Here is an 18,064-nt window from a genome sequence, read left to right on the forward strand (position 1 = left end):
AGGGGAGCATAATCGCCTCGATTTTGGGGGGCTCTCCATGGAAACTCCCGATGTCAGCTGCTGTCTACTTAGTTGTGTTTACAATTTATTGCCATGGAAACCTTGGCGGGGAAGGGGGCTCTGGGTTGCCTGAGAAGGGGGCTGGGCCTAGGTGACCATTTCCAGTATCTAGGTGACACTGTACATCTGTGGACAGGAGATTACCGCTGAGCCCCTGCTGGGGAGGTGGGGAGAGGGGTGCAGCCCTTCCTGTGGGGAGCAGGTGGGGCTGGCCATCCTGCCCTTTCTCTGGCTGGTCTCTGGAGCCCCAGTCAACAGGCCAGGAACAGGCTGGGGTGGTGGAGTCATTTGTTCGTTGAGCATATTTCTTGAAGGCCTACTGTGTGCCAGGCACTGTTCTCGAAGCTGGGGATATAGCACTGAGCCAGCCAGACAGCTCCTACCCCCCCACCCCAACCTCACGGAACTTATGTTTTAGTTCTGGTATTTGGCGTCTCTCTTTTTTTTAAATTAAAGACACTTTTTTATTTTGGAATAGAGTTACAGAAAAGTTGTAAAGATGGTACAGATACCTCCAATCCAGTGTTCCCCATGGTTTACACCATACATTACCACATTTGTCACAACTAAGAAACTGACTTTGGTGTGTTATTATTAACTAAACTCCAGATTTTATTTTGGATTTCACCTGTTTTCCACTAATGTCTTTTTTTTTTTTTTTTTGAGGGACTGGTTCTTTATTTCAAAAGGACACATCGATTTCCAGTATCAAAACAGTTACACTGTTGGTTTTTCTTTCTCCCAATCGGCCCCCAAAGAGATCACACCAAAGGAGAGTACATTTTAAGCCAGTTAAGCTGCAGAATGCACACCTAACAGACCTCACTGAAACCTCACCAAAAAGGGGGGGATTGGGTAGGGAAAGAAACTTTAAAAGATCAGCACACTGCCAGCCCACAGACTGTAGAGAGCTCTCACAGCCAGATGGGATGACCAGTGTGCCCCAAAGAAGCAAAGTCTCAAAATCATATAAAATTTAAAAACAGTTTTGTTCCACTGATGTCCTTTTATTGCTCCAGGATCCAATCCAAGATCCAACATTGCATTCAGTGGTCACGTCTCCCCAGGCTCTGGTTGGGGACAGTTCCTCGGTCTTTTTTTTTTTTTTAATTTTTAATTTTTGGCTGCGTTGGGTCTTCGTTGCTGCGTGCGGGCTTTCTCTAGTTGCAGCGAGCAGGGGCTACTCTTCGTTGTGGTGTGCGGGCTTCTCATTGCGGTGGCTTCTCTTGTTGTGGAGCGCGGGCTTCAGTAGTTGTGGCTCACGGGCTGTAGAGCGCAGGCTCAGTAGTTGTGGCGCACGGGCTTAGTTGCTCCGCGGCATGTGGGATCTTCCCGGACCAGCGATCGAACCTGTGTCCCCTACATTGGCAGGCGGATTCTTAACCACTGCGCCACCAGGGAAGTCCCCAGTCTTTCTTTTCTTTTTTTCTTTTTAAAATTTTATTTATTTTATTTTCTAAGTTAATTTTTATTGGAGTATAGTTGCTTTACAATGTTGTGTTAGCTCCTACTGTATAGTAAAATGAATCAGCCATACATATACATATATCCCCTCCCTTTTGGATTTCCTTCCCATTTAGGTCACCACAGTCCGTTAAGTAGAGTTTCCTGTGCTATACAGTATGTTCCCATTGGTTGTCTATTTTATACATAGTATCAGTAGTGGATATGTGTCAATCCCCATCTCCCAATTCCTCCCACCCTCAGTCTTTCTTGTTCTTCATGACCTTGGCAGTCGTGGGTGGAGTGCCCTTCTCAGCACATCCTGTCAGGGGTACCTGGCATCCACATGATGTCACTGGTGGCACTGCCCTTCAGCTGGATCAGGCAGCATTTGCCGGGCTGCCCCTGCCGTATCACTCCTTATTGATCAGCGGTCCTTCTCCTGACCATCTTCACTGTCAGCTGGCCCTCCTGTAGGGAAGCGGACCACCAGTGTCTAGAATCCCTTGTGCAGTTTCATGTGTTCACCGTTAGCAGTGACTCTTTCTGCTCCGCTGGTGCAGGCCGCACCGCACTGGGCACCCGTATCACTTCTGAGGGGGTAGGAGGTATCGGGGTGTGGAGTGGTCTGGCCCCCCACGCCGCAATCTTTCCATTATGCCCCATGCCCTCTGAAAGAAGAGGGCTGTAGGAGCCATAAGAGTAGCCTTGAAAGAACTAGGAGTACTTCATCCAGCCCAGGGAAGCTTTTTTTTTTTAGGCATTTTATTTAGACAACTAAAAACAATTAGATGTTCAGAAGCAGTGTACAATGAAAGAGAAGTCAAACCAGTTACTTTATCATGTATTCCCCCTCTTCTTTATAACTAAAGCAAAAAATAAAATGGCTTTCTGCTTTAAGGGACAAGTCAGAAAAATAGGTCAATGTATTTTCCCTCTCATAATAACATAAACAGCTACAAGAAATCTAACTGTAATAAGAGAAATTGGGGGTTGGTTTGCACATACTCATTAAAAAGACAACAGACCATCGTACTACAAGAGTGTAACTCCATCTGCCTTAAGCTGATACTCTTGTGTTTTCAGTTACAGGTATCACCAAGTTGGTTAGTTCCAGCACTGGAGCTAATTCATATTCCTCATTGTTTACTGCTCGTGTTTACCTTAAGCAGAGAGTAACTCTGGAGGCTGATGCTTTTCTCTGTTTTAGTCCATAAGTTGTGTACATCTGCCTGATACTCAGGCCTTAACTTCAGGAGTTGAACTATAGATGGAATCAGAATTCTCTGCAGCAATTTCTTCTAGCTCCTCTTCCACTGTCTCTGGAAAACTGATCTTCGGCTTTGCCAGCTCACCACTATCTTCTTCAGGAAGCACACATTTCCAAAGGCTGTATGTTTTTCCTACCACAGTCTGCCATAGTCTCAATGTTCTATCTTCAGAACCACTAGCATAGAGTTCTCCATCAGGACTAAACCTCACACAGTGAATGGGACCAAAGTGTCCTTCATAGGATTCTAATTCTTCTCCACTATTACAATCATACTTATAAAGTTTAAAATCTTCACCCCCTGCAGCAAGAAATTCTTTCTCAGGATGAAGAGATGCAGAATTGATGGTTGCAGGAGCTTCAAAAGATTTAATTGGGTCCAAACTTACTGCACTGTGAAAAGTAATAGATCGTCCGTAAGTTATTACCAAGATCTCTCCCTCAGGAATATATTCCATACTGCTAACAGACATATTAAAATTTAGAGATTTCACTTCTGTCATAGTAGCATGATCCCAAAGGCGAACAGTTTTATCATCAGCTGAAAGGATCTGTTTATCCTCGCTGCACCATAGAACCTTTTTAATACCAGAGGTATGACCACTGATTTCCTTAGGTTCTGCCTCAGGTTTGTTCAAGTCATATATGCCTAACAGTTTATCCTGTCCCCCGGTTAACAAGTAATTACTATCCTGTGTAAAATCCAGTCTTGGCAATGTATTTATGAGCCAGGGTCATCGATTCATCTCCTGAGACAGCATCCCACACTTTGGCTGTGAAATCTGCAGCTGCTGTAGCCGCTTTGGTGGCATCCTTATTTACTGTTGCATCCCAAACAGCACCCTTATGACCCCAAAATGTTCCAGTCCAGTCTCCTGTATCTCCCTGGCGTAGCATAGGTTTACCATCTTTGCAAGCACTGATTAGGCAATAGCCGTAAGGCGTGATGCCACTGAAGGCCAAATCCACCACAGGCTGCGAGTGACTTGTGGCCCGCGCAGGTGAGCGGCCTCATTGCCACAGCAGCTGCGAGCCTTGCGATCCGGCGGGGTGAGGGGAGGGGGAGCCGAGGGTGGTCTGGTCTTTTCGCTCCTCTTGGCACCGACTCCTCGAGGCCCCTCCCCTCCCCCTCCCCGCCCTGACTCTGGGGTTGGGCCGGAAACGCGAAAAGGCCAGTCCGGTGGCCCCGAGGTCAGAAAGGGGTTAGGGGTGGGTCAGGGAGTCTGCGACAGACAACCGATCCACTGCTGTCAAGGGAGGGAAAGGGAGGGAGGGAGGAGAGTAGGGGAGGGGGAGAACCGGAGAACCGGCGGCCGTGACCCGCACCATCCAGGGAAGCGTGTTAAAGACTCATCCCACGGTCTTTTAGTCCCCTTATGTAGACAGGGTGGTAGGCCTGGCCCCGGCTAATTCCTGTGGATTCAGGAGGTGGCTGTTGGCTCGGATGAGACGCATCTCTCCACTTGTCTCTGCAGGCTGAGATCGCACCCACCCTCCTGGGCCAGCCTTAAGCCTTATCCACCTCCTCCGCCCTCCCTATTCTTGGGGAGTGGTGATGCGCCGAGATTTCCCGAAGGCCTCCCTGACTGCGCTCTCCTGTCTCCATCCGGCTCTGTGCCACGCGCCTCCCTTGCTCCCTTCCCGCCTGGCTTGCCGGGCTCCAGGCCATGGCAGTGTCACTTGTGCCGTCTCCTGCAGGACCCAGCCCAGGGACTGGCACATAGTCAGGGCACAGCAGTTCCTGGGTGATGTGCTCAGCAGAGGCTGCGTCGCACTGTGGCAAAGTAACGGCTTTGTGCATCTCCAACAGTCCTGGGTTCAAGTCTCGGCTTCACCACTTCCCAAATGTGTGACTTTGGGCAAGATGCCCTCTGGGTCTCAGTGGCCTCACTGAAAGATAATAAGCCCACTACTCAATAGTGCCTGGTTCCCAGCACTGTCATGAGGACTAATTGAGCTCATCTCTGTAAAGCCCTTCAGACTATGCCTGGCATCTGTTAGGTGCTCAGTTATTATTCTTTACAGAGAAAAGCACCAGGGTGTCAGGCTGGTATATAGAAACTGGACTAGAGATGGCCCCTTTGTATTAGCCTAAGTCAGCTAATTCCTATAAACAACCTGAAAATCTCGGTGATTTAACACAACAGAAATTCATTCCCAAGGTGGTGGGGATGCTATGCCCCTCGCAGGTACCCTGCCCTCCGTCTTGTGGTTCTTCCTCAAGAGGATGTTGGATTCTTTCTGAGGCCAGGCAGTGTGGGGAGAGAAAGGGAGGCCGTGGAGGGTCTGGATGTGGTGCTGTCACTTCTGCCTTGCCCCGGGGACCTGGCCTCACCCAACTCCAGGGGGGGTCAGGAGATCTGATTGGGCCGTGGACCCAGGAGGAAGAAAAAAGGACGGGCCTTGATACATGTGTCACTGGCAGAGGTGGTAACTGCAGTCAGTATTTTCAATCTCCCACCATTCTGGTACCATCTCCCTAATTTGGGGGTGTGTTCTTAAACAACGTGTTATTTACTCAATAACTTTTATGGAAACTACTCAGTTTTTGAATTTAACATGTTTATTTATAAAAGGTAACTTCATAACATCTTTGAAAATGGAAAAGCAGTATCACCTGCCACAAATAGATACAATAATTGCAAGCCTGTTCCGTTCTAGCTAGCTGGTGCGTGCTACAGTAGCTGGGTCTGTTAAAAAAGGGATGTTAGCAAGTGCTAGAGAAACGAGAGGATGACAGCCGGATAGCACTGCCTCGAGACGTTCTCTTTGATGTTCTGGAACACTCAAATGAGAGCTGAACAGGGAATGGCCTTCTCACTGTGAAGTCTGATGCCATTTAACCACCAGGTCCCCGCATGGCCTGAAATCACCCAGGTCACACCGGTGGCATAGGTGCCACACTTTGGGAAATGGTGGCTTAGGGGACAGTCAGCACACAATTTGTGCACAGGCAAATCCAAAACTTGTTGTAGAGAGAGGTAGATGAAATCACCTGTCACCTCGTAGCACTCATGACTTTATAGTTTCCACCTTGATCTATGAGGGGAATTAATGGTGTCACTTAACCAATGGGAAACTGAGGCCCATAGCAGGGCATGACTCCCGGCTCCCCCGCAGGACTCATGGCCTTTCCACTGTCCCTGGCTGCCATCTTTGGTCGGGGAAGGCTTACCGCCGTAGGTGCGACCACGTGGGCAGGGGTCATGTGTATTCATGCTGCTTTCTCATCTCTCTGCCCCTCTCACCCATCACCTGCCTGGTACACGTGACTGTGCTGGCACAGGAATGCCTGTCTCCCAGGCCTGCTTCAAGGAGCCAGGAAATCAGAAGATGACCCTGGGCACGCTTGGGTACTTGTCACCCACTCACTGGCCCAGTGGGTGACACAAGATTTGTGTGGGGACTGCATCAGTGGATGCTCTCCCTGGGGAACTACTTAACCTGCCTGCTGTTAAGGGGAGGGCTCCTTGTATGTCCTGGCCCATCTTTCTGAAGTTGTTTTGCAGTCCTGACTTGGGTGGACTCCACGAGTGGTTTGCTCACAGGGTAGAGGAGTCCGGCTTCCTCTCCTGCTCCTAAATCCCTTCCCACAATGTCCCACTCATTCCAAGTTATGCCAGCGCCAAGCCCCACTCATTGAATACAGGCAGTGTGCCCCGGATCTCCCAGCAACATGGCCAAAGGTATTGTTACTCCCTTTTGTGGGGATGAAGAGATCAAGGCCCAGGGAAGCAGGGTTCATTCATTCATCCATTCATGCACTCACTCAAAGGTTAATTGGGGAGGCTTCCAGGGACAACAAGACTGACATTATCTTTCCTGTCGTGGCATTTCCAGGGTAGTGGGGAAGGTGGGCAGAATGACAGTGAACAGATAATTGCACAGACGGTTATTGCCCACAGTGGCGAGTGCTGAGGAGGAAGGAAAGGGAGACAGGTGATAACGAGTTTGCGGAGGGTAGCTCGCTGGATTAGCTTGGCCAACTAGTGCCCTCCCTCCAAAAAGATCTTCCCAGACAGCGTACTTTATCTAATTTGGGTCACCACCCCCCAATCCCTTCCCTGTGTGTATCTTTTTATCGCACCTGGACATGTCCTTCAGATCACTTAGCACAATTGCAGTGATCTGTGTGTGCCATTTGTCACCTGACATCTGTCTGTCTCGCTGGAGTCTAAGCTCTTGAGAGCGGGGACCAAATCTCTGCTCATCACTGGATCCTGGTACTGAGCCCAGGGTCTGCACACAGCGGGTGCTCAGAAAATATTTATTAAATGAAGGAAGGAGAGAATCAGATCTAAATCAGATCTAAATCTGTGGAATGTGGGGCCCATGCTCCACCAACCTCACGCCTCCCACAGCTCAGATCTCAGACAAGATGAGACCCCGGAGACCTGGCAGAGTGGTCCAGATCTGCTGGGATTGGATGCTTTGTTGCCATATCTCTTTGTGTTTGGAAAAATGTTTCTAGTTTTCTTCTAAGAGTATAAGTGCATCAGAAAAGATTTATTTCTCTAACAGTGGGAATGGGAAATGTCCCCTACCGAATGTGTCCTGAGGAATTGGGAAATCTGACATTACTCAGGCCCTGCCCAAAGTGGGAATGGGTGGCCAGCTGCCTGTCCTAATGGGAGGCTACCAGGCTCCCCTCACCCCTGCTAGCTCCGCTTGCTTGAAATGGCACTTTAGCCCCCAGAATCTGAGGTGGGGAAGCTGGGAGGGAGCAGACATCTGATATTCCACACTCACCCCAGCCAGGGGCCTAGGCCTAATTGTTCCCATTTTGAGAAAACAGAGGCTCAGAGAGGTTGAGGGCTTGGCCCAGAGTCACACAGCCATCAAAGTAACAGCCAGCCCCTAAAGTCAAGACTGTCCAACCCCCAGAAAATGATACTTTTTGTTAGATCACCTGACTGGAGATTCAAGGTGCCCAGTTTTCAGTTTCAGTCGAGTAATCCTGTTCTCTCTAGAACTGACAGGTTTCCCTAATCACCTGGGTCCTGTCCTGCCCCCCACCCTCAAGTCCAGTCCAGATGGGCCTGGGAATCTGTGTCTTTCAAAGTGTCCTCAGTGATTCTTAGGATCAGGTAAGCTGGGAAACCCTGAAGAGGGGTTCCCCATTATGACTTAAGTGTAACTCTGGGATTGGGTACCACAAATCTTAATTAACTTAATAATGATTATCATGAGAGCGTCACATGGGGCTTAAGAGTTTAGAACGCTCTTGGAAGATGAGTGTGGTCTGGGGATGATCGTTTTCTCTGCAGATGAGAACACTGAAGATCAGAGGGGCCACAGGAGCGCAGCTTTTCTGCACTTGGATCCCATACTTTTTCTAGTTTACCGCAGAAGTGTTTGCATCCTGGTGAGTGTTAGGTCCTCAGATCGTTCCTGATGACGTGGCTGTGGGTTTTGAGCCCTCTGTGCTTGGTGCAGAGAACTAGCCCTGACCCATCCTCTGCAGTCAGATGTTTCTGGAAGGAGGGAAGTGAGAAGCCACAGATGCTGGACAGTTGGAGAGGGTGGTGATAGAAGTAAACACTAACTGAGCATCTCCTGGGCATCAGGCACAGTGCTACGCACTGTAAATCCATCATTTTATTCAGTTCTCACAACAAACCCAGGAAGTGAGGGCTTTTACTTACCCCATTTTACAGTTGAGAAGGCTGGTATGTGTTCAGGTTCCGGGCTGATTAGACTCTGTAAACACGGGAGCTGGGAGGGCATGGAGATGGGTGGAGCCAGCCCCTGCCTTTTGGAGCTGGGAGCCCCGCCCAGATTCACCCTGCGAGCCAGGTGGCTGGGCTGGTTCCACTCTCCGTCCTGCCCTGCCCGATTTTCCCCAACTTGGCTTTGGTTGGCCGAGCTTCGAAACCGGGGCACGCTCAAAGCCAGGTGGTTTGTCAGAGCTGAGTTAACCCTGAGTCAAAGGAGGAATGAGAGGGTTCACTCACCCGCCTCCTCCCTGCCCCGTCCCCACCCGTCCCTCCCTGGGTCAGGCCCCTCACAGTGGGGCCACACAGATGTGTCACCTGACTTGGACCTCTGCCTGCCTCACACTCACTGGAACATGAAGAGTCAGCTGCCCGGGACTTAGCTTGTTCTAGAGCCATTGTTGTGAGGTCCCAGGCAGACCTGGGATAGCTGGGCTTTGAAGCCTGGCACATCTGGGTCCCAATCCTGGTGCTTCTGCCCCCCTCACTGTGTGTCCTTGGGCAGCTCGCTTCACCTCCCTGAGCCTACCTTCTGGGGACATGAACCCTGACCTCACAGGATTACTGCTGGGAGTCGAGAGTACCTCCCACAGCTACTGGCTCATCGTAGGTCCTAATTCAGTGTCATGACGCCTCTACTTCCTTCCCCCATTTATGAAACTTCCTGTCATACTTGATCTAAGACAGAGATTATAAACTGGCAGCATTGGGGGTCAAATGCTGCCCAATCACAGATGTGATTATTTGGTCCTCACATTTAAAAAAAATTTTAAAGTTAAATGCCAGCATTTCAAATTAGGAGATTTCACATAAAAATCTGGATTTCCAGTGCCTCTAGAAGAATGGGGCTCCCAGGCTTCACTGGCCAAAAGGAAACTGCCAGAGAATCAGAATCAGGTGTATTGTTGTCGTTGAGGGGAGGGGGCAGTATTGTATTTCTCATGCCTCCACTTTGAGCCCAATGATTAAAGATTCTCTTAAGACCACCCCACAAGGAAGGAATAGTGACTCAGAAATGGCTTTTAATCTTTCAGAACGCTGGCGCAGTCTGCCCAGGTGCCATGTGCCGGTGGGTTAGCTGGCAGGACCTGCTTCCTGCAGGCCAGTGTCTTCTAACCCAGACCACCTCCTACAGGCCTCATGCCAACAGTGGACACCAGGGAGCCAGTCAGGGAGGTCTCCCTTTGGAAAGAGCCAGTGGCCTTTGGGAGACAATGGAGACCAGGGTTGAGAGCTTGATCTCTGAGTCTCCCACCAGGCTATCAGTGCCTTGCTCTGCCTTCGTCACGGTTGGGTCCCCAGGGCCTAGGGCAGTGACGGGCACACTGAAAAACGTGTTGAACAGTGAATGAGCAGTCTCCCTGGAGTTGAGCCGCAGCCCTGCTACTTGCAGAGTTGATTTGCTAGCACTTTACCCACATCATCAGCGGGGATGGTGACTGTACCTTCCTCCTGGGGGACAGTAGAACTTCAGTGAGATGACTCGGCTAAATTACTCAGCACGGCACCCACCATGGTAAGTGACCAGTACATGTGGCTGTGATGATTATTTAGTTGGCACAGGTATTTCTGTGCTTGAACCTTGATACAGGCCACCACTTGGGCCTCTGACCCTGCGGGTGGTGGTGTTACAACTGCTTGAGCATGCTGGTGGTAACAGCCCGGAGGAGAGAGGGGACGTGGACTTGACCAAGGGTGAGGACCCCTGAGGAGAACCACCTGTTTGTCAGCCGGTGTCACTCCCTAGTGTAGAGACGTGGGATGTGGACGTGATGTCCACCCTCCCACAGGCTGAACTGGTTGGCCATGTGCTGTTGTTGCCTGAAAGATATTGCACAGAAGACACAATGGGTAGGAATGTGCCCTGGGCCCAGCAGGCTCCATGACGTGTGAGCCACTCCTGAGTCTCCTACTGCCCCAGGTGGAAGCAGCTAGAAGAGTCACAGCTGCAGCCGCCACGGCAATGCATGCTGGCCTTTAGAGTCCCTTTCTAGCCCCAAGGGCTCCAGAAGTGGAAGGGCTGGTCAGGCTACCCAAAGTAGAGCGTCTTCCTCAGTGGGACCTTCTGCTTGATACCTCTTGGCTGTTTTTAGCACACTTACCCAGCATTTCGCTCCCTTGATCACCCACAGCGGCTCTGTGGGAGAGGAGTTACCCCTTTCACAGATGGGAAAATTGAGGCCCAGGGAGTCACAGTCTGCGCAGCTGGCTGGGGGCAATTTGCTTGTTCAGATGATTCCCACGGCCCCACCGAGAGATCGTGATATGGGGAATCAGGGCCCCGGCCTCTGTATTTTTTTTTAAATAAATTTATTATTTTATTTATTTAGTTTTGGCTGCTTTGGTTCTTTGTTGCTGTGCGCAGCTTTCTCTAGCTGCGGCGAGCGGGGGCTACTCTTTGGTGCGGTGCGCGGGTTTCTCATTGCGTGGCTTCTGTTGTTGCAGAGCACGGGCTCTAGGCATATAGGCTTTGGTAGTTGCGGCATGCGGGCTCAGTAGTTGTGGCTCGCGGGCTCAGTAGTTGCGGCTTGTAGGCTCTTCAGCAGTTGTGGTGCATGGGCTTAGTTGCTCCGCGGCATGTGGGATCTTCCCGGTCCAGGACTCGAATCCGTGTCCCCTGCATTGGCAGGTAGATTCTCAACCACTGCGCCACCAGGGAAACCCCGGCCTCTGTATTTTAAGCAACCTCTCTGGGGAGTTGTAATGATCAGGAGAGGGGGGAACCCAAGTAGAGACTCCGGTTTTGCGCTCTGGCCCTGCTGTTTGCTCAGTCAGCCAAATCATCTACTTCTGCGGGCTTCCCTTCCTCAGCTGTGAGGTGGGGAGAGAAAGTGGTACCCACCTCAGAGGGTGGTTGTGAAAATGCCATAGGCTGTGGGTTGGTTGGTCAGTGTAACATTCTTAGGATTTGGGGAGGATTGATTTGTTGCTATTGTTCCACATGGGATTTGTTACAAAAGCAATTTAAGAAACAAAAGAGATACCTGTGAGTAATTTACAGCAGTGTCTTCTCATCTCCTTTGAGGTAGGAGTGTTAGGATGCTGGGATCAGGGTTGCTCTGCCCCCATTTTAGAGATGAAATGACTGAGGGGGCAGGCTGGACTTTGGAACTCCCACGGGGGCGGGGCGGGTGTGGAGGTGGCTGCCTCGGCTGGGGTGGCTGCAGCAGTGGGGTGGGGTGTTAGAGGTCACCACACCCCACCACCACCTCCCCCGCGTGGTGTTTCTCAGAACACCAGGAGACACCTCCGGGTAGGGATGGTCACGCTGCTTTCCAGGAGGGCCGTGGGGGTGAGAGAGGAAGCACACCCACCTGCCTCCCACACCTGGGCTTGATCCAGGCAACACGGCCTCTTCTGTTCCCCCTCACTTCTCCACTGGTGGCTTGGCTGCACCAGAAGTTCTCCCTAAAGCGTGTCTGCTGAGATGGCTTCAGTCCATCCAGCGCTCTCCTTGCTCATTTGCTCGTTCGTTCATGTAACTATTATCCGTTGAGCACCTACTGTGTGCCACGCGCTGTGCTGGTGCTGGTGTGTGGAGCTGAACCCCATGGACATGGTACCCACTCTCAAGGAGCTTCCATTCCAACAGGGAAGATAGACAGTTAAACTATCAAGAGTTATCTGAGCAAGAACGTCCAGGGATCTTTGGGGATATTCTGATCTACCTTGGTGCGGAGTTCTGAGAGGACCTCCCCTAGTGCCACCTCGAGGCCTTGTGATGAGCGGAGCTGGGCAGATGCCAGAGCAAGGGGTCCAGGCCCATCCAAAGGCAGAGGCAGGAGTCAACTGTCAGCACTTGGCAAACTGGCTGGAGAATGCATCGGGGGCACCGTGAAGAGTGTGCCCTTGACCCTCAGCACAGTGGGGACAAGTTTGAGTGGGGAGTTGGGTTCTGTTTGTGCCGTGGGCAGCCTGCAAATCTGCGCTGCAGAGATGGGCCTGGGTGCAGCCCGGCGGGGACCAGGCCAGCAGCCGCTGGCTCTTGTGGTGCCCAGTCTTTCTGCCAAGAGGCCTCTTTGATTCACATTTTCCACATGGACTTGATGTTTTAGAAATGTTGACCTTCAACTAATCAAATGTCACTTATTAAATTGCAAGTCATATCCTTTTCAATTTACAAAAAGGACAGTGGACCGGTGACTTAGTTCATGGCCTGTTGGCAGGAGGGAACTTGACAGCACTTGAGGCCAGAGAAAAGACAGGGGCCTTATCAGTGACCCCCCTCCCCCTGTCCCCATGTCCCCAGGGGGTGGGCAGCATGTCTTCTCTGTGAGAAGCTGGGCTGAGAGTGAGGCTGGGTTAGCAGCCAGGCTGGAGAAGCTGTGGCAAGGCTGGAATGCCAAGTCCAGGTGGGTGGACTTGAGCCTCCCTCTCAAGAAGCAAAGAATCCTCTTAGAAAGGTGGGGTCAGTTCATACAGGCCGGAGAAGAGTCAATGCCACGTAGGCAACGGCACCTCAGTAGAAAAGAAGGCAAAAGGCAGGATGTGCACAAACAGGGAGTGGGGTGGGCGGGTGGGCGGCTTCCTGGAGGAGGGACACTCGAGAGGAGTCGGGTTGGGATCAGGGGAAGGGATGGCATTCTACCCGAGGGGCTCTGCAGCCTGATGAGATTGGGAGGAAGGGATAGCCGTGTGGGAAAGGGCAGGGGATACAACGGGCAGGTGAGGTAGGCCTGGTTTGTAGACCACCCAGAGGAGCCTGGCCTGGGGTCTGCATGTGCTGCATCAGGCAGTGGGGAGCCATAGCAGGTTCTTGAGCAGGGACGGTGCTTAGGAAGGAGAAGGGGATCAAGTGAATGTAAAAACTCCCTGGGGCATGGACAAAGGGGAACTAAAAGCCCATTGGCTTGGGTCAGTATGTTTCCCAAGACAGTGGGGGAGTGTTCTCCCTGATGGGGTGACTGGTCCTTATTCACACCCTCAAGGATACTGAAGACAAGAGTGTCAGACCGTGGATGCCAACCTGAGGCTGAATCCATGCATATGAAATGCCTAAAGCACATTGTAGACAGATGGGCTGCCATGGGAATTGTAGCCAAGTGTTGGGGCCCCTGAAAACCCCACAGCAGGAATTTCACAGATGGGGAATTGAAAAGCATTTTGGAACATAACATTGGGCTCCCAAGGCCACTAGTGGACCTGAGGAACATGTTGATGTATGTTGAAGTTCACTAGAATAATACACTAAAGAGAATATCTGCATTGAGTTAAGCATCTTAGATTAGGAATAACAGGAACTTCTTTCAGCTTCAGTTTCCTCATCTGTAAAATGATCCTAATGATAGTGCCTGCTTGCTAGGGCTGTTCTGAGGATTAAGTGGACTGATGCAGATGAGACGCTTGGCATTGGACTTGGCTGGGCTAAGTTCTCAGCTGATGGCCTGGACAGTCCCTTTCATTCTTTCTTACCATCCTTACCTGCTAAAAGCATAAGCATCTCTGCTCCAGCAGTTTCAGGGAGATGCTTATAAATTTGTTTCACTTTCTTGCGGGGATGCCTGGCATAAGAGACTTTCCCCCTTGAGTCTAGAACTAGACTAGAGTCTAGACGATGGTGTGTGGCAGTGAGCAGTCACAGCCCTGACCCCACCCACTCCCAGCTGTGGGATCCCAGGCAGGTCCTTCATCCCCTTGGGTCTCAGTTTTGTCATCTGCAACAATGGGCTAGTACTCCCGCCCAGGCACTGTGTGAGGCAAGATGAAATAGTGTCTGTGAATTGTCAGCAAGTACTCCATCATGGCCACCTGGTCACCAACCCCCAGGATCCCAGGCAGCCCTCGTGTATGACTCAGTTCCCTCCCCATGTTCTCGTCTTCCACCTTCCTCTGTAGCTCCTAGAGTGGGGGTAGTAGACTCTGGGTCTCTCCACCTGCTCTTTGCTTTACTTCCCTTTTCACTTTTCATTCCCTGGGCTGTTTGTTCAATCATTCATTCATTCGTCCATTCACTCACTCATTACGTACAAACAGTTATGCTGCTCGTCGTGCTAGGCACCTGGGGGGCCAGTGGTGAACGAGAGGCATATAGCTCCTCCTGTCGCGGAGTCTTCATTTTCAGCGATTAAGTCAAACATCCAATTAAATTTGTACTTATCAGTTGATATGAGGTCTGTGCAGGAAAAACACAGGGGATTCTTCTAGAGGTCAAGGGAAACCTCACGGCAGTGATGTTTCAGTGGCTGTCTGAAAGGTACTTGGGGTTCATTAGGGGGGGAGGCCCAGGTGGAGGGAACAGCATGGGCAAAGGCCCTGAGGTAGGGAGGTAGCATTGTCCATGTGGAAGTGGCTGCAGGACAGAGCCGGGGAGAGCCCAGGCTGGAGGACTCAGCTGGGCCAGGCCGTGAGGGACTCATAGGGCACGATTAGGAAGATGACCTTTATCCTAAGAAGCCTTTGGCCCTTGAAGCGTTTGAAGCAGATCTTCATGAAGAGTTCACTCTGGACTGAAGGGGAAGAGCAGAGCCGTTAAGAACCTCCTTCAGTGTGCAGGTGAGGGTGATGATGCACTACTGCACACCCCGGGTCCTTTACTCACACACTAGAGGAGCGACTCATGACTTGCACTTAGCAAGACGAGAATCCTTGTGTTGGTACAGAAGAAAGTCACAGATGGTGGGATCGGATGTCCTGGAAGCTTGGGGTGGGGCCCAGGAGCCTTTGCCGAATCACTGCCTGTCATGTGATCATGATGATGGTAATGGAGGCTGCTCAGAGGAACCCAGGAAAAACCTACTGTGTACCCAGCAGGTCCAAGTTCATACTCTCAGCTGACCTTCCCAGCGCCCTACGGACAAGGGTGGGAGTGTCCTGTTGTCCAAAGAAAGAAAACAGGATTGGGTGTTGGTGAGGGATCTGCCCAAGATCGTGAGGCTCCTGCCTGCCAGGTGTTTTGGGCCAGAGTCCCCACTTCCCTGTCCTGTAGGTAACAGCAGGGAGAGCACGTCCATCTTTCTGAAGCACTTTGGATGGGTAATACCAGGTCAGGAGGTTCTGTGGCCAGAGAGAGCCTGGGGCCAGGAGAAGCCTCTCTGAGGCTGTGACTTTTGAGGCTCACATTGCCTTCTGCCACCTACCTAGCCCAGGCTCCCCTTCATAGCTTCCCAGGATCCCCCAGACCTGGGTGGGCAGTGGGTGGCCTTACCTGGGATGGCTCTGCTCCCCTGCATGCCCCTTTCTGTGTCCCCCCACCCCCAGTTTATCCTTTCAGGCTTTGGGTCGAGGCAGGGCTGTTCCCTGTAAATACCAGTCCCCTTACATGAGCATTTTTCCTCTATGATTTTTCCTGTTTTGATGAAACACTGCTCTTGGCTGTACAGGTTCCCAAGAGGGAACCGAGGCCCCGGCTCGGCTAGCCAGTCATTCAGGAACTTTGCTTCCAGGCCCAGCCCCACACCCAGCCCGCATTCCGCCACGGCCATAACCCCAACCTCCATGCACTGTGTGAATGGGGCCCGTCCCTCCCCCCCGCTCCCAATTCCCATGGTTCCCATGGCCACCTCCTTATCGCTATTCCCAGCTGACTGAAAAGGGCTGCATTCCAGCCCGAAGTTAGCCTCGCCCTCTCTCCCCCTTTCTGTTTTCTTCCAGACTGAGGGGTGTGAGAGTTTACTAGGGTTAATGGTCCTGCTACCAGTGTCTGAGCCCACTGCATCCATCAGGCTGCCTGTAGGGAAAGGATGGGGTGGTACCTTAGCCCGTTCATTCATTCGTGCATTCAGCAGATGGCACTGAGCACCTCCTACGTGCCAGGCATTGTTTTAGGCACTGGGCACAAAAAGCGTGGAAGTTAACAAGTGTCACGGAGGTGAGGCGCAGCTGCTGTCTTTGGCTGAGCTTTGCAGGTTGGAACAGAGGCTCAGGGTGCTGATGCAGGTTTCCAGGGGCTGCTGGTCACCTCTCTGCCCACCTCTGTGGGGAATCACGCTAAAAGCCCCTCGGGTGGGGCCCCTGTGAGCCCAGTGTAGCCCTCACACCTCCTCCAGCTGAGTGCAGGCGAGATTGCAGCCCTCGCCCTCCGCCTCTTGTCAGGTGTCCTTGAGCAGGACAGACAGCCGGCCCAGCTGGACACGGTGGCCTCGCCAAGACCACAGCACGGCCAGTAGGTGGTGGTTCTGGGCTTTGGGAGCCAGGTTCCCTCACTCCAGAGTCATTTATTTGGGGTTCTTGACTATTTGTTGGCCAGGTTATCTCTGTTGCTTTTTTTCCTGTGGTGTTTCTTGCCTTTCAGCGGTGCTGTGCCTACAGGCCTTGTCTTAATCCCCCAGCTCTGCCAGAGGTGCTTGTTGAAAGTATTTGTCCTGGGTAATTGCAAGCTTTTAATCTTACTTTTGACGCACATTTACCCATCCCATTCTCCTACGTGTTTGTCCATTACCTATTCATTCTTTCAACAAACAGCATTTATTCAGGACCAGGCCCCTGCGTGCCAGGGAGGGGAGGGACAGGTGAAGCAGACTTGTCCCCGTCCTCAGGGAGCTCACAGCGTCCTCAGGGAGCTCACAGCTACGTGAGGCAGTGGGCTTGGTACTCCAATGCGGGAGGTGGGCCGACCTGCCTGGGCCTTGATGCTGATGATGGGAATAGCTAACCCTGAGGCAGCGTTCTCAGGGCACCTGCACCGCCTTCTTGCATCTATTGACTGATTTAATCCTCGTGACCACCGCTGTGAGGTGGGTATAGGCTCTGTTATTATGAATAACATAGTACATATCGGGAGCTAACTTGCCCAGGGTCACCTGGCTAGTGGCAGAGGCGGGATTTGAACCCAGGCTCCCTGGCTCCCCAGTCTGGGCCCTTAACTGCACCGAGCTGCGTGACCGTGAACTTGCTAGATAAAGCAATGGGAACAGAGCGTGCAAATCACAGAACTGCGAAAGAAACAGACTGCTCCGAGGCTCGCGTGGCACAATCGAGGCCAGCCTGAGTGGGAGCTGGTACCGAGTGTGGGTCCCCCAGTCAGGGCAGGGGGATGGGCCGGGGCTCAGGTCCTCCCCGAGCAGGAGACCCAGAGTGATCTCGTGTGAGGAAGGAGCCAGGGCGTTGGCCGCGCCCGTGTGTCTCAGTGAGCACAAAAACATATTCCAGAGCCAGACCCTGAGTTCCACAGTGTTTGGAGCCCTGCCTGAGGGCCTGGGCCAGTGCTGTGTGGAGGAGGAAGGGCCTGGCTGGGGCAGACGGAGGCCAGGCCAGCCGCGGCCGGAGCCTGGCTCTGTCGCTGACCGCCGGGGTCACTCTGGGTGAAATGCAGTTCGCCCTCCTGGGCACTCAGCACGCTGCCGCAGATCCACTGCAGAGAATAATCTGGAGTCCTTTCCCCGGCCTGCAGGGCCCTGCGTGATCCGTCCTCCCCCAGTGTCGCTGACCTCATCCTGGGCCTTCTCCGCTCCCTGTGTTCCAGCCATGTGGGCATTGCTGCTCCTTGACCAGGTTGACCACGCTCCCATGTTGCCCCCACTGCTTGGATGCCCTTCCCGGGCTCTTGGCATGGCCGGCTCCTTCCCTCCCCTCAGGTCTCTGCTCAGAGGTCCTGCCCTGACCACTCAGCCTGAAGCGTCCCCATCACACGCTCTCAAAT

At 52.1% G+C, this 18,064-nt stretch overlaps 2 protein-coding genes across 2 annotated transcripts in view; one reads left to right on the forward strand and one right to left on the reverse strand.

Moving 5' to 3' along the window:
- ERGIC1 (endoplasmic reticulum-golgi intermediate compartment 1) overlaps positions 1-18,064 on the forward strand; it is a 110,110-nt gene that overhangs the window by 12,986 nt on the left and 79,060 nt on the right. The gene's annotated exons all lie outside the window — the stretch shown is intronic.
- LOC133089543 (serine-threonine kinase receptor-associated protein-like) lies at positions 2,719-5,981 on the reverse strand. Its single transcript, XM_061187603.1, is given in 4 exon segments — positions 2,719-3,478; positions 3,480-3,757; positions 3,759-3,917; positions 5,949-5,981. Coding segments are annotated over 4 exon segments (1,206 nt in total). The 3' UTR covers positions 2,719-2,742.

Source organism: Eubalaena glacialis, chromosome 4 (assembly GCF_028564815.1).
Source record: "Eubalaena glacialis isolate mEubGla1 chromosome 4, mEubGla1.1.hap2.+ XY, whole genome shotgun sequence".
Classification (NCBI taxonomy): Eukaryota; Metazoa; Chordata; class Mammalia; order Artiodactyla; family Balaenidae; genus Eubalaena; species Eubalaena glacialis.